General features: G+C 49.9%; 1 protein-coding gene across 2 annotated transcripts in view; it reads left to right on the forward strand.

Moving 5' to 3' along the window:
• The window catches only part of ATXN1 (ataxin 1), a 328,762-nt gene that overhangs the window by 284,861 nt on the left and 27,991 nt on the right, over positions 1 to 15,910 (forward strand). For both annotated transcript variants that reach the window (XM_055079724.1, XM_028479267.2), the window contains exon 5: positions 2,174 to 4,229. In XM_055079724.1, the coding sequence (XP_054935699.1) occupies positions 2,334 to 4,229 (1,896 nt within the window). In that variant the 5' untranslated portion in view covers positions 2,174 to 2,333. The remainder of the gene's footprint in view (positions 1 to 2,173; positions 4,230 to 15,910) is intronic.

The following is a 15,910-nucleotide window of genomic DNA, read 5'->3' on the forward strand; positions in this document are numbered from 1 at the left end:
GAAGATCCCAGATGCCGCGGAGCGGCTGGGCCCGTGAGCCATGGCCGCTGAGCCTGCGCGTCCGGAGCCTGTGCTCCGCGACGGGAGAGGCCACAGCAGTGAGAGGCCCGCGTACCGCCAAAAAAAAAGCAACACAGTGTAAATAAACCAAGGAAGGCACTGCAGCATTCGTATTCAAATTCACGAAAGCTGAGTTCTTTTTAAAAAAGTACCTTCAGAGGGGTTTTCTAGGTTTGTGTATGGTGCATTCGGTTGTACAGCAGTTTTACATTTGCATTGCTAATGGACCTCTTTCTGAATACGTTTGACATTTTACTTGGCTTTGAAAGGACTTTTATGCTGCTATTTTTTCTTCCCTAGAGCTGCCTTGGGCTAATTAACCTATTGCCTTACTGGCTGGGCCTACTATATGCAAATATTCTCATTCCGGATTCTGACATACTACTCTTGCATGAACTTCCCTAATGAAATCCTGTAGGGTTTTATTGGATCAGTGCTGCTGTGAAGCCAGCAGGGGGCGCATGGAACAGTTCCCTTTGAGTCTATCTCCTAAATGACTTTCCTTTACTAGTCTGTGTGGGAACAGAGTTTATGCAGTTCTTTCTTAGTGACTTAAAACCTAGAGATAAAAGATCAGTATCAGTACTTTTTAAGCAGTCGAAAGGGGCAGCTGTTTTCAGTTTTTGTAGTTTAATTTTATTCTATCATTGTTTTGAAAATAGCACTGTCATCTTAATCTATTTGCACATATTGGGTGTAAATTACGTGCCATGCATTTCATAAGAGAAGGCTATACAGAATGCAGTTATCTGGGACTTACAAAGCCCTAGGTCGGGGAGGGTAGTGCTGAAAACTGCTGCCTTAACTGTGTCTGTTTTAACATCAGACTATAGAAAAGCGGGTCTGCGTAGGAGAAATGCTAAAAACCCAGGGCCTGAAATTCCCAGAGCCCGATCCAAGGCTCCCAGGATCACAGAGCGTGACACGGCTCACGGCTGCAGCTGCTGCCTGTAAGCCTGGTCCCTGTTGGTTCCCTTGATGATCTGCCTCTTGCCAGGTGGGCATCTGTCTGCCTACACAGTCATGGTAACAGGGTTCCGTGGTTCCTGAAAGACTGAGATTAGGTGTCCATGAAAACTGGCTCCAGGCTCACTACTTGTATGTCCAGGTTGAAACACTCAGGCCTGGTTGGTCCAGCAGAGGTTTCATCTCTAGGGTTAAGGGTGGATTGGCCCTTTATGGAGCGTGTGGAGAGAAAATTCAAAGACCACTTGGAAAGGAAGTAAGAGGCAGAGATAAAGCAAGCATAAAGTCACCCTCATTAGGGACACCCTCAATGCATCAGCCTGATTATTGCATTTTTCAAAAACCATAACCATGTTCCTATTTTAACTGTCAAACAGATTCCTTTTGGCTTTCTGTAACCATGTGAGTAGCTGTACTGGGAGTTGTTTGGAAACTTGTAGAGAACACGATTATCTGGTGGCTCCGTCTGCTGAGTTGGCCTGTGTATAGTGTGTGTGCACGCGCGTGCACGCGTGTGTTAGGGAAGAGAGAATTGTTGTAGGTCCAGTATGGACCCAGAGTCGGTGGAATCTTTGAGTAGCGCCTTTGGCAGGTGGGGACTCAGAGATGAGGTATGAAGTCCGCGGAGGATTCCCGTTCCTAACCTGGCCCTCCCAGTGCCTGGCTCAGCGGGTAGGTCTGGCTGACCTTCACCGGTGTCATCCTCCTCGTGGGCATCATTAGATCGCCCAGCGAGGTAAAGAAGAGCTAAGGAATTGGAGCGGCATTTCTGGAAGCGAAACTAAGAAATGCACTGTCTACCTTCTGAAAAGAAAAAAAGAGAGAGGGTATTGAGAGAGGTGTCTTAGGAGACTTGCTAAATCCATAATGTCCTAGGAGACTTGCTAAATCCACCAAAAAAAGAGGTTTTGATGTGCTCCATGGTGTGTAATGACCTTCCTGGTGTCCTAGACAGCGCGGCCAGCGTTTTACCTGCTCTAATGTCGGGCGGGCAGGGGCAGGGGTGGCGGTGTTTGGAATTCACGTTGACACCAGAAGCTTAGTCTCAATCTCGAGGAGGACGTTCTTTTCCGGTGCTGATGTTGTTCTGATCGCCTCTCTCCTCCCTCTCCTCTTCCCCTTGTCCCGACCCTCTTCCTTTTCCCAGATTCCAGGGCGGCTGCTGGCGGATCGCACCCACAGGGAGATGATTCCTCATGAAGAGCCTGGATCCCCTACAGAAATCAAATGTGACTTTCCGTTTATCAGACTGAAAGCAGAGCCAGCCAGAGAGTGAAGCGGTCACCGTGGAGGGGGGACGGCGAAAAATGAAATCCAACCAAGAGCGCAGTAACGAATGCCTGCCTCCCAAGAAGCGCGAGATCCCCGCCACCAGCCGGCCCTCGGAGGACAAGGCCACGGCTGTGCCCAGCGACAACCACCGCGCGGAGGGCGTGGCATGGCTCCCGGGCCACGCGGGCGGCCGGGGCCACGCGGGCGGGCGGCTCGGGCCGGCGGGGCCCCCGGCAGAGCTCGGTTTACAGCAGGGAATAGGTTTACACAAAGCGCTGTCCGCGGGGCTGGACTACTCCCCGCCCAGCGCGCCCCGGTCCGTCCCGGCGACCACGACGATGCCCGCGTACCCGCCCCCGCAGTCCGGGGCCCCGGTGTCGCCCGTGCAGTACGCCCACCTGCCGCATACCTTACAGTTCATCGGCTCTTCGCAGTACGGCGGGCCTTACGCCGGCTTCATCCCTTCTCAGCTGATCTCCCCCACCGCCAGCCCCGTCACCAGTGCGGTGGCCTCGGCCGCGGGGGCCGCCACTCCATCCCAGCGCTCCCAGCTGGAGGCCTATTCTACCCTGCTGGCCAACATAGGCGGTCTGAGCCAAGCCTCGGGACACAAGGCTGAGCAACAGCAGCAGCACTTGGGCAGGACCGCGGGGCTCCTGGCCCCCGGGTCCCCGCCCCCCACCCAGCAGAACCAGTACCTGCACATCTCCAGCTCTCCGCAGAGCGCCGCGCGCCCGGCCTCCCCGCCGGCCATCCCCGTCCACCTGCACCCGCACCAGACGATGATCCCGCACGCGCTCACCCTGGGGCCCTCCCCGCAGGTCGTCGTGCAGTACACCGACTCCGGCAGCCCCTTTGTCACCCGCGAGGCCCCCAAGAAAGCCGAGAGCAGCCGGCTGCAGCAGGGCGTGCAGGCCAAGGAGATCCTGAACGGGGAGATGGAGAAGGGCCGCAGGTACGGGGCGCCCACCGCGGCCGAGCTGGGCCTGGTGAAGGCGGGCGGCAAGGCCGTTCCCCACCCGTACGAGTCCAGGCACGTGGTGGTCCACCCCAGCCCCGCCGACTACGGCAGCCGCGACTCCTCCGGGGCGCGGGCCTCTGTGATGGTCCTACCCAACAGCAGCACCCCCGCCGCCGACCTGGAGGTGCAGCAGGTCGCCCACCGAGAGGCCTCCCCCTCCGCCCTCAACGACAAAAGCGGCCTGCACCTAGGGAAGCCCGGGCACCGATCCTACGCGCTGTCTCCCCAGCAGGCCCTGGGCCCCGAAGGCGTGAAGGCCGCCGCCGTCGCCACGCTGTCCCCCCACACGGTCATTCAGACCACACACAGTGCTTCGGAGCCCCTCCCGGTTGGACTGCCGGCCACAGCCTTCTACGCAGGGACCCAGCCGCCCGTCATCGGCTACCTGAGCAGCCAGCAGCAAGCGATCACCTACGCCGGCGGCCTGCCCCCGCACCTGGTCCTCCCCGGCACCCAGCCCCTGCTCATCCCTGTGGGCAGTGCTGACATGGAGGGGTCGGGTGCGGCCTCGGCCATCGTCACGTCGTCGCCCCAGTTTGCTGCAGTGCCTCACACGTTCGTCACCACCGCCCTTCCCAAGAGCGAGAGCTTCAGCCCCGAGGCCCTGGGCACCCAGGCCGCCTACCCGGCCATGGTGCAGGCCCAGATCCACCTGCCCGTGGTGCAGTCGGTGGCGTCCCCCGCGGCCGCGCCCCCTACGCTGCCTCCCTACTTCATGAAAGGCTCCATCATCCAGCTGGCCAACGGGGAGCTGAAGAAGGTGGAGGACTTAAAAACGGAAGACTTCATCCAGAGCGCAGAGATCAGCGACGGCCTGAAGATCGACTCCAGCACTGTGGAGAGGGTGGAGGAGAGCCACAACCCGGGCGCCGCCGTGATACAGTTCGCGGTCGGGGATCACCGAGCACAGGTAACGTTCATCCGGACCACACGGGCGGGGGGGGGGGCATCCCGCCGCCGCCGCCGCCGCCGCACCACCCCCATCGCTTCCCGGCACAGTGAATTTCTTCCAAGAGGCAGACCCGTCAGTGGCTGTGGGGGTGGTTGCGGGTTTTCGTCTAAACCTAGAGGTTAGACTCATCGCGTTTCCCCAACCACGTTCTCTAAGAGAATTAGGCCCTAGTACACCGAAGCACCTGCTGTTTGTAACGAATTAACTTCTCTGTGTCTAGAGTGGGGCTGCTCAGGTACCGTTCTCGGGACAATCGAGAAGATCGCCACTCAAGTTATTTTTTCCTTCTGTGGTTTAGATGAGGAACCCTGATTAAGAAAAGCCTGCTGTTCCCCTCCCCCCTTGTCTTCTGGTCACGAAAAGACAGTGCTGGTTCAGATGAGAACGTAAATGCCCAGAGCGGCCACACCCCATTACACGTCTTTGTTTTAAAACGTAGGTTTTGTTATTATTTAGGTGTGGTGAGGCCAACAGATGAGAATACAACTGCCATCGAAAAGATACTTTGTTAAACTCGGACGCCAAGAGGAGGGTTTTGTGCCGTGCCGTGCAGGGCCACGTGGGGAAGCACCAGGGTCAGTCGGGAGGCACTTGGAGTGAGGAGAAAACATGGCCAAGAGCCTTGATTGTGGTTTCAGGGGGAAGGAGCGGGTGAGGCAGGGTAGGCAGACTTAGGATTGGCTGGTGGGAATCATTTCTGCAGGCTCTGGGCCGAGGAGCTGTCCCTGGGTGTCTGGTACCTGGCCCTGGGGTGATTAGGGCTGGTGGATAGTGGCCCAGAGAGTGGAAAGCTCCATAGAGGAGGTGTCTGGGATGTGGGTGTTTGCTTTGCATATGAAGGACGTTCTCGCAGGCAGGTGAGCTGTCAGCTATCTCTAGGAGTGAGCTAACCCAGGGAGGCACAGTCCCTCCAGAGTCGACAAGGCCCCAAGACGTCAAAGCATCAGATAAAGAGAATAAAAGGCGTGGTTAATATAGTCTGCGAAGTCAGGGCTGCCCCAGGTGAGCTCCTGGACTTCTGATAAATAGGAACCCCAAGGACCAGATGTAGCCAAGCTGAGTCATGTTAAAACTGGAGCTATGTTTAGCTCTTTTCATTTCCATGGGTTTCTTCAGTCCACTCTTTTCCAGTTTCTTAAATCACCTGAACGCATTTCTTCTGCCCATTTGTATGAAACAGCAGTTTCACTGCCTAGCTTGCTTGGAGTCAATCAGATTTGGCCCCCAGGCCAGGAACTGCCCTGGGCGGGGGTGGGGGGGGGTGGGGGTGGGTAGAGACTCACTCCCTCTGGGAATGGTTTCACTGAGGACTTTGAAACGCTCAGATGTGACAGCACCTCCTTCAGGTTGAAATGAGTTGAAAAATGGTCACGGCATAGCTGGTATTTGGGACGTTCAAAGAAAATAAACTAGTTAATGGTTTGAATTGTTTTTAGTGTATTTAAAAGAAAAAGATCAAGTGAGGTGTAGGGGAGCCCGATTTTCCAAAGCATTGTCCAGAACTGCTTGTGAACGTCCGGATGTGGGATCTTGCACAATATCAGGGGACCTGTGTTGCCAGGAGCTTTTAGCCCCGAAGGCTTTTCTTTTTTTATGGTGAGATGTTGCTGTAGCCTTTCGTAAGGCCCAAGAAAGATTTCTCAGAGTTCTGATTTAAAAAAAAAAAAAAAAAAAAAAATATATATATATATATATATATATATATATATATATATATAGCAAAAATCAGAATATTTGGAAAAGGGCATCATTATTTAGAACTCACTACCCATCTGTAGTTTCTGCTCACTCCCACTGTCTACATGGATTAGGGGTGGATAGATACTGTTTGAAAGAACAAGCTGTCTTTAGCAAAGTTGTCTTTTAACAGACCCCAGGTGAAGCCTGGAAAATAAACAAGAAGGAGAAGTAAACATGTTTTTTCATGGTCCTTTTAATCCTTAAAGCACTCCTGTGAAGAGAGGTAGGCGTGGAAAGGGGTGATTTTGAAAATGCTGCTGTCTGCGGCCTAGCATCTCATCTCTTCCAGTAAAGAGCAGCTCTGAGCTGAGGGCTCATCTCCAAGGCCCCGGCAGCCTCCGTAGTCATGAGGAGCTTCACGGACCTCTAGCTCCATCGACCCGACCGGCAGTTGTTAGAGAGGAAGCATCTCTCTGTTTGCCCCGCTCGATCCTCTGCAGAGTGAACGCTTAAACGATGGTGAAATCGGCGTCCATGTGTGAAGTCTCATTTCCTTCCCATCGCCAGACCACCAGTCTCCTTGCTGACAGCCAGGGTGCAAATTAGAGGGCAGCACATTGGTCAGGGCCTGCGCACAGGTCTGTCAGGTCCCTGTGTAGTCATGCTGCAGCTGGGTACGGCTTCGGCTCCAAAGGGTGCCTGGAGTTTTCAGGCTGTAGAAACACAAGTGCGGGGCCCCGACACCACCAGTGATTTGTCACTTTACCCCAAAGCCTATCAGAAACAGGCTGACATCATCACAGCTAAAATACTCCACCAGCTGTGTTTACCACAAGTGACAGGAGCAGAGTCAGGAGGGAATCAGAGGAAGCGAGAGGGGGAGAGGGAAGAGAGAGAGAAAACGAAGGTCTGGATTTAATTTACATTCCGAGGGCTGAGGACTTCCCTCCATCCTCAGCGGCACTCGGTGGGGTTTTCTCCCCTGGTCTGTCTGCTCAGTGGATTAGAAATCACTAACACTTGCACCCACAGGGAGATTTAGAAACATGCAAAGTGTTGCACTTAATTAGCAGACTCACAGATTGGATTGGGGAAGTTGTGGAAGGAAGGGGTGGTTTGCTAGAGGACAGATGGCTTTATGACCTCAGGCATAAATCCTGCCCGGAAGCAGGACCACAGAGATGCTTGACTTTGTAACCAACCATGGGCATCCCCGGTGAATGTAGTGTGGCTGGTGGGAGAAGCCACGAGCCTGGGGTCTGGTTGGCTGCAAGACAAGTGGTCTTACCTCTCAGAGCTGGGGGTTTTCTCATCACTAAAATGGGCAAATGATTCCTTATGGTACGATCATATCTTGGGCCTCCTCTCGTTTTTGTAATCCCTGGCTTTCCTGCCGTGCAGAACAGCCCTTGTAAAATTTACTAGCATCCACTAAGCAAAAAGCAAAGGGGGGACATAACGGGAAACTTTCCTGATTTTCATGCTTATAATCAGCACATAGACCTCGTTGGAAGGAAAGCCATCCTGATCGAGCCAAGGGAGTTTTCATTGAGGGGATTATTTTCAGGAGCCAAATTCCTAATTATTATTGTGTGAAAGACACCTCCAGGGTGGTCTCCAGCTAAAGCTCCAGATGAGGCAGTGTAGGAGAAAAATGCTTTTGCCTGTTCGTCACCATCCGTGTGGTTTTGTGCTACCCAGTGCAGTATTTCTCGGCCCAGGCAAAGCGTCCTTGCATCCCAATTCCCCCACCCTGGTGCCGTGGAAGGGCATCCCAGGCATTGTCTGTTAGCCTCTGTGCACCACATGAAGCCTCTTCGTAGCCACCCGTGGTCTCCTTAGTCTGTGGCGAGTCCCAGAAGGGATCCCCAGATGATAGCATCAACGTGGGAGCCAGTGTGATTCGGCTGGAGGATGGAGCATGGTCTGCTTGGGTGGGGGAAGCAGGTTAGCTGGTCAGAAAATGCAGGACCTGGAGCCGAAAAGACCCAAGGCTGAATCTATACTCCACCCCTCCGGAGCTTGTGCAAACCGTGTACAGATTAGTGCCCACATACTTCACGGTACAAATTATGTATGAGCCTTCCGTTCGGTTTACGTCGTAGTGCGAAGAAAGAAGGTTGAAGGAAGAAGAATGAAAGGAAATACGTTCGAAGGAACCAGCTCAGTACGTAGCGCGTAGTAGGCCCTCGCCAATGTTAGTTTCCCTTCCCTGCTTCCACTTGGGTGACTTTGGCCCTGAGAAGAGAAACGTTAGCTTCTGAAAAATGGATAAAAGGCTTCATTCTCTCCAAAGAGTTTATGGAAGGAGAGACAGCTTAGAAAAGTCTAGAAAGAAGGCTGACCTTTTCCAGTGGGCACACTGAGCCATTTTACGCTGCCTCCGTTCCTGTGGCATGTTCCCCTGAGTGGCCCAGGAGCACCCATCCTGCTGCTTCTCTGAGGAAGGCTCCGTGACCTCATGCTAGCCTGTGTACCCGTAACACAGTCTGTGTTTTCCTGAGCGGGAGCTGGACTGGAGGGGTCGTTGGGTGGTCCAGTCCTGCACATCAGTAAGAGGACCGATGCAGAAACGGGCTCGTGCGCCTTGCTTTTGCAGAGAGGATCTAAGCATCATGCCCACGGGGGGACCCCCTGCCCGGGATGACCCCCCCTGGGGAGCCCTGGGCTCCCATCTGGCCAACAGTGGAGCAGCCACCCAACCCCTCCTCCATCTCATTCTTCGCAGGCTCAGCTTTTCTGAAGAGTACACAACATTTTGTCAGAATTGTAGTACATTTTATCTGTGAGTTGCTCTGGGGTGACACTTGTCGTTGACTGCGTTTTTCCTAAGTGCTGGCCTCCGTCTGTTATTAGGGCTATCTGTCGTGTCCCAGATTCAGGAAGATGACTGCTTGCTTTTACCTCCTTGGTGGCTGCTTAGTATTCCGTGCCGTTTTCTTCTCCCGACTGTCGCGCGTGCGTGCGTGTGTGCGCACGCGCGCGCGCAGGCACGCTTTTACAGCGTGTTATGATGACGTGATCACTGCATGTCTACTGATGGCTTTCCTTTCATTCCACTATTTTTTATTTTGACTGCTGCGTTCTGTGAGCCATCAGTGGCAGCATTATGCATTTAATGGATTAGTTGGTGCCTAAAAATAGCCAGAGCCCTCATGCAAGCCACACAGAAGCCTGTATAGTCCCTTAGCGGCCAAGGCAAACCAACTTGCCAAACATTTTACATGTAGGGCTTGGTGAACATGAACCCTAATGAATCAGAAAATAGGTAGTGGCTTCCCTCAAAGCACAGCTCATTACCGGGCCTGGGGTCCAGTGATTGGTGAGAAACCGTTCAGTTCTAACACCAGAAAGGCTCCAGCAGAGGAACGGTATCGAACACATTTTTGTTTGTGTGTCTGTGTTCCCTCCCCCTCCCCACAAAAGAAGAAAAATGCTCTCCTTTAGCCTGTGTGTGATGTAAGTGCCCCCAGCTCGGGGATCTTACGTGTGTTATTTTATTTATTTATTTATTTAAAGGCAAAGAGGATTTTTTTTTTTTTTTTTTTTTTTTTTTTTTGGCTGTGTTGGGTCTTCGTTGCTGCGCGTGGGCTTTCTCTAGTTGCGGTGAGCGGGGGCTACTCCTCATTGCAGTGGCTTCTCCTGTTGCGGAGCACAGGCTCTAGGAGCACGGGCTCAGTAGTTGTGGCTCGCGGGCTCTAGAGAGCAGGCTCAGTAGTTGTGGCGCACGGGCTTCGTTGCTCTGTGGCATGTGGGATCTTCCCGGACCAGGGCTCGAACCCGTGTCCCCTGCATTGGCAGGCGGGTTCTTAACCACTGCGCCACCAGGGAAGCCATTACGTGTGTTACTGAAGCAGATTCTCTTGGACCGTTGTTGTTTATAGCTTTTTAAAAAATAGACTTTATTGTTGGAAGTAGTTTCAGGTTTACAAAAAAGCAGAAAGTACAGAGAGTTCCCAGATGCCTGAAGTTTCCCGTTATTAAAATCTGGCATTTTTGTGGTATACTTGTGACAGTTGATTAGCTAAGTTGATACATGGTTATTAACTGAAGTCCATACTTCACATTAGGGTTTACTCTGTGCTGTACATCCTGTGGGTTTTCATAAATGGGTAATATCATGCATCCAGCCTCCCCGTGTCCTAGGAACTAGTTTCCCCACCCTAAAGATCCTTCATGCTTCACCTGTTGGTACTCCATCCCACACCCCTGGCAACCACTGATCCGTTTCCGTCTCTGTAGCTCCGCCTTTTCCGGAATGTCATGCAGTTGGACTTCTATAGTATGTAGCCTTTTCAGACTGGCTTGTTTCACTTGGCAACATGCGTTTAAGGTGCTGCCGTGTCTTTTTGTGGCTTTGAGAGCTCATTTCTTTTTAGCACTAAATAATATGCCGCAGTTCTTTCAGGCACACATTTTAAGACCCCAGGGGAGGAGGGCAAGTGGGATAGACCCGTGGGCCCCAGACCTGCCCTGGTTACCTGCTGCTTGGGTCCCGTGGAGGCCCTGGGAGCCAAGCGACAATGCGAGAAGAACCTAGCTCATCCGTCCTGTGGGGTTTGTGTTTGGAGGCGTCTCTGTGCGGGGATGTGGGTTCAATGAAACAGCTTCCACCAAAGACTGAGTCAGGCTTAGCGTGAATGTGATGAAATGTTTTAAATAGAACATTCACAGACGCTCTTACACTCGATTGAAGAGGTGTGACTGTTTTTATTAATGATCTTTCAACGTCGAAGTAAATGGGGCTCTCCGTCAGCCCCTCCGTCTTTGCTCCAGGGTTCTCTGATTTCCTTGACGTGTGGAATGTGGTTGTGCAGACTGGCCTTTGAGGAAAGCAGAAATTTAAGCAACAGGCGTTTTGTTTTCTTTATATCTTGCTTTTGGTGATACGTACGTATGTGTATGTATATAGACATAGCACCAATCTACCATTGAAAAGTACAACCAAACAGCGTAAATATGTGTATATGCATGCGTTGTTTAGTTACAGTAGTCTTTAACTAAGTAGCTAAAGGAATTTTGCTGAACACAGGAAGGTGACATTGAATAAATAATTATCAGCCCAGAAGTGAGGATGTGTTGCGTCCCTGTCTTGGTTTCTTCATCCTGAATAGAAGTTGGAGGTGATCGTTTCAGAGGAGTTGGTTTAGCGGGGCTGGATAGAGGGAGGGGAGGGCAGGTTTCTCTTTGAAGCAGTGGTGAGCGATGGGCGTGCCTGCAGCAGTAGGAGAAGGGTGGGAAAAGGGCACAGGAGGATGGGAGGTGATCACCCCTAAAAAAGAAAGGTGCTGGATACAAGATATCCAGAGATGAAAGGCAGAGGGGCCTCAAAGCTGCCACCAGGACAAAGGCTATTCATGCTCCCATTTCATCTTCCAGACTGCTTAAAGTGTTTGGAGAAGGATATATTTATGGGATGAAAAAAAATGGACTGTGTCGAGCTGCCAGGAGTTATGTAACATGCTTTGGTTTTATATGGTACTGCCCCCGTGAGTTTATTTTCATTGGAGTTTAATCAGAGTCTGTCTGAACCCCGACAAGATCCTAGCGTGAATTAATGGTCATTAGCGTGGATGAAAGAGCAAAAAGGAACCTCAAGATTGGAGACAAAGTAACTGAAGTGTGATTCAGTGAAATCAGGGTGAGCTCAGCATCTGACAGGGGAACATGGAGTGAGGCAGCTGTGCCTCAGCCAGGAAAGCGGTCTGTTGGGGGCTGAGCAGCAAGACCCAGGGAAGGCGCAGCTCCTCTCCCTGCGGGGGGATTGTAAGCCCAATCTAGTCCTGGCTGGTGGAAGCAAGGCCAGGCAGAGCCTCTCCAGCGTCTAAACATTGACCTCTGTTGGCCAGTAGCGCCATTGCGGCGTTTTTGACACGTGGAAGGCAAACGCAGATCTAGTCTTTCCGATTTGTACTGAGCACGTATTACGTGCCAGGAAGTATTCTGTACCTTGGGGATACAACAATGAGCAAAGCAGGCAATATCTCAGCCCCCATGGAACATAGAGTCTTATGGGAGTTTATGGGAAGAGGTGAAACAGACAAATATGGAAGTAAACAAACTAATGCATCGAAAGCTAATAAGTGCTATGGGAAAAAAATAAAGCAGCCTAGTGGGGGTGGGGAAAATAAGGATGGAGGGTAGTTATTTTAAATAGGTGGTCGGTGACGCTGTCTCTGAGAAGGGGAACGGGAGGACACAGGGCAGAACGGACTCCACGTGGAGGGAATAGCAGATGCACAGACCCAGAGGCACGAGTGTTTTGCAGTGAAAGGACCAACAGGGAGACCAGTGTCACTGCAGTGCAGGGAGGACGGGGTGGCGCGCAGACCACGCCAGGCTTATTCACGGAGGCTTTTTCTCCCCGTGAGAAGCTGGCTCGGCCAGGACTGTGGAGGTGGAAGCGGTGAGAAATGGTCTCATTCTAGCTGTAGTTGGAAGAGAGAACCGATAGGATTTGCTTGTGATTTGGATGTGTGCGGTCTGGGAGAAGGAGTCGAGTAAAGTATGATGCCCAGGGCTTTGACCTGAACCCTGGAACAATGGGGACGCTGCCCCTGGAGGTGGGGAGGAACCCAGGAGGCGCCAGTGGGCAGGGGCCTATCAGGAGGTCTGTTTGGGACACGTTAAGTTTGAGTTGCCCATAGATATCCAAGTGGACATCACCAGGTAACATGGTTGCCAGTATCCATATACGCCCTGGCGAAGTGACTTGTTTTGCGTACATGTTCTGGCTCCTCACTGAAGGCAAGTACTAGGTCTTAAACAGTTAAGTCCCTGATATTTGGCAGGTGCTCAGTGTTACCTTTTGAACTTTATTAAAACTGCAAAACCTCAAGTGTGAACACAATATTTCTCAGCACCAGAGGGAGACCCACATGGACCTCAAATACAACTAATTCAGACTCTTTTCTGGTTTAAAGTGACATCATGTCACAAAATCCTACCATCTCTGTTTCACCTCCAAAATAGTACCTGTTGGCATTGACAGCATGTTTTGAGGCAGATAATGTTCCTCTCCAAGGGAGTTTCAAGAGGACAGACCCAACCATGTACATTCTCACTGAAAAATCTGTCGGTACGATTTGTTCATTAACTGTTAATGATCAGTTAACCTTTAAGAATGTTTATGTCCTTCTGACAAACCTAAATACGAAATTGAAATAGATTTATTATGACTTACTTTCGTGTGCTTATTTGAGATACGTGCAGCAAGAGTTTAACTTTTACCAATGAAAGGGCAAAAACTTACTCTAGTTCACATATATGCAGACCAGAAAAAAAGTGCATTGTCTAGATAATTCAGGCTACATAATTAGGGTGGGAAGAATATTCGTGAGGACAAATATTAGCGAGGGTAAATAATTAGGAGAAAAATAACATGCGGCCTCAGCCATCCAGTCCACTGCTTACAATGATCAGATTTATCTGAATCTTTTGCTCCTGATTTGTGTGGACCCAGCTGAGGGGGTGGCATTCTTTTCCCAGGATGGCAGATCACTTTCGGGAGAAGACAAAGCCAGAACTTAGGAGGAAGGGACCAAAGGCAAGCCTTTGAAGCGACAGAGAAAACTTGCCCAAAGGTGCTCTAGGTTAAAATAAATCCCATTATCATTGGCTCTTTTCAGCGCACCTCTCATGTATTCTCTCTCCTCATCACTTTTCTTTCATGAATTGTCAGGTAGGCTGTTCAAGCTATCGACCATCTCACAGCATTTAATTCTAAGACCTGCCTTCATAGTTTGGGGAATAATGAAGGGCTTTCAAAATGCCCCAAAATATGGTGCATGTAATGGGGAGCATGTGCCTCTATATCACAGATTACGGAATTATCGATAAGGTTACTTGTCACAAAGGCTTTGAAGACATTTCTTCTTAGTGAGTCTGCAGATACTTGGCAACATGTAAAAGTCTTTGAATAGATTTGTATACGGTAGAAGTTATTTTCAGAACATGAATGTTGGCTGCTCTGAGGAATGTGTATAATGTGGCTCACACAGCAAGAACCTGTTCATTAGTAGGTGTTGGGCTGTCTGTCAGTGAGCCTCTGCCCAAGAGCAGGGGATCATCTAGGAAATGCAGACAAACAGTCGCCACTTGAAGTAGGATTTGTTCTCTCTGCTCAGTGTATGACGTTAATGGCTTTAAAGAGGTTTGGGCCAGGATTTATGGAGCCAGCTCCAGCTTGGTCCTCCCACTTGGAACTCAGTTGGCATCCCCTTCCGATACTGTTACTTGTAAGTAGATTTGTACGTATGTGCATGCAAATACATATGTGTGATGTGAATGTAGTTCTGTAATTGAATATCAGCCTCATGACACTTACATAGAGAGACTTGATTTGCATAGTAGATGTAATAAGGCTGATGCTATTTCACAACTTTTTGTATCATGAAAAAAATCCATGACCTCAGGTCATTGGATCCTATTTATTTCAAGTAACATTCCCCACTTTTGGAGTAGTGGAAATGTTAAGTTCGTGTCTTCTGATGGTATTACAATACCTTTGTTCACAGGGGCAGAGATCAGGAACATAGGAAAAAGAAAATGGGTTTGGGGGCCCAAGAGACAGGGATTAAATTCCAGCTCCATCAGTATATAGTCATGACATTAGGCAAGTGGTTTAATCTCTCTGAAACTATACTTCCTTATTTGTAAAATTAGAACAACGGTATTTTTCTCACTTAGTATATTGTATCAACCAAAATGCTTTTTGTAAAGTGTGTACCTGAATGTTGACAGATAGTAGAAACTCAAAAATTTTTAGTTCTCTTTACATTATTAAGATAACCCAGAACAATGAAATTTTCCCCTGATAACATGCACATTTATATGGAAGCCTATTACTACAGTGCATGCTCACACATGCACTGTAGTAATAGGCTTCCATATAAATTCATTCTAGTTGTTTTTTCTAGAAACACTTAGGTCTTCTGTGGCGCAAATAAGTATACCATTCAAAAAGTGTGTCTAGGGGCTTCCCTGGTGGCGCAGTGGTTGAGAGTCTGCCTGCCGATGCAGGGGATACAGGTTCGTGCCCCGATCTTCCCGGAAGATCCCACATGCCGCGGAGCGGTTGGGCCCGTGAGCCATGGCCGCTGAGCCTGCGCCTCCGGAGCCTGTGCTCCGCAACGGGAGAGGCCACAGCGGTGAGAGGCCCGCGTACCGCAAAAAAAAAAAAACGACAAAAAAAGCAAAAAGTGTGTCTAAAACTGGATTAATCATAGTTATCAAAAAAAGATAAAGAGGTTAAGTAGAAAAGCCACAATCCATGGAAATTACATGGAAATTCACTACATTTAAAGTGGGATATTTTAATTATTTATGGTTCTGTATGTGTGCCTGTGTATGCAATTCAACAGAACATTTTCAATATTCTTGTATTTAGTCAATACAGTCAGCTCTCCATATCTGTGGATTCCACATCTGCGGATTCAACCAACCACAGATTGAAAATATTTATGGGCCAAAAATTCTATAAAGTTCCAAAAAGCAAAACTTGAATTTCCCCAAACTTGAAGAGTTCCCGGGCAACTATTTACATAGTATTTACACTGTATTTTAAGTAATGTAGATGATTTAATGTATACAGAGGATGTGCAGAGGTTATACGCAAATACTGTGCCATTTTATATAATGGACTTGAGCATCCTTGGATTATGGTATACTTGGGGAGTCCTAGAACAAATCTCCTGTGGATACTGAGGGACAACCATATTATTTTAATTTGCTCACACATCTACCATTTTCATTGTTCTTCATTCCTCCCTGCATCTGCAAACTTCCATCTAGATTCATTTTTCCTTTACCTGAAGAACTCTTTAGTATTTTCTTTTCTTTTTTTTTTTTTTTTTTTTTTTTTCTTTTCAGTATGTGGGCCTCTCACTGTTGTGGCCTCTCCCCCTCTCCCGTTGTGGAGCACAGGTTCTGGACACGCAGGCTCAGCGGCCATGGCTCAC

This window comes from Physeter macrocephalus, chromosome 18 (genome assembly GCF_002837175.3).
Source record: "Physeter macrocephalus isolate SW-GA chromosome 18, ASM283717v5, whole genome shotgun sequence".
In the NCBI taxonomy this organism is placed as follows: domain Eukaryota; kingdom Metazoa; phylum Chordata; class Mammalia; order Artiodactyla; family Physeteridae; genus Physeter; species Physeter macrocephalus.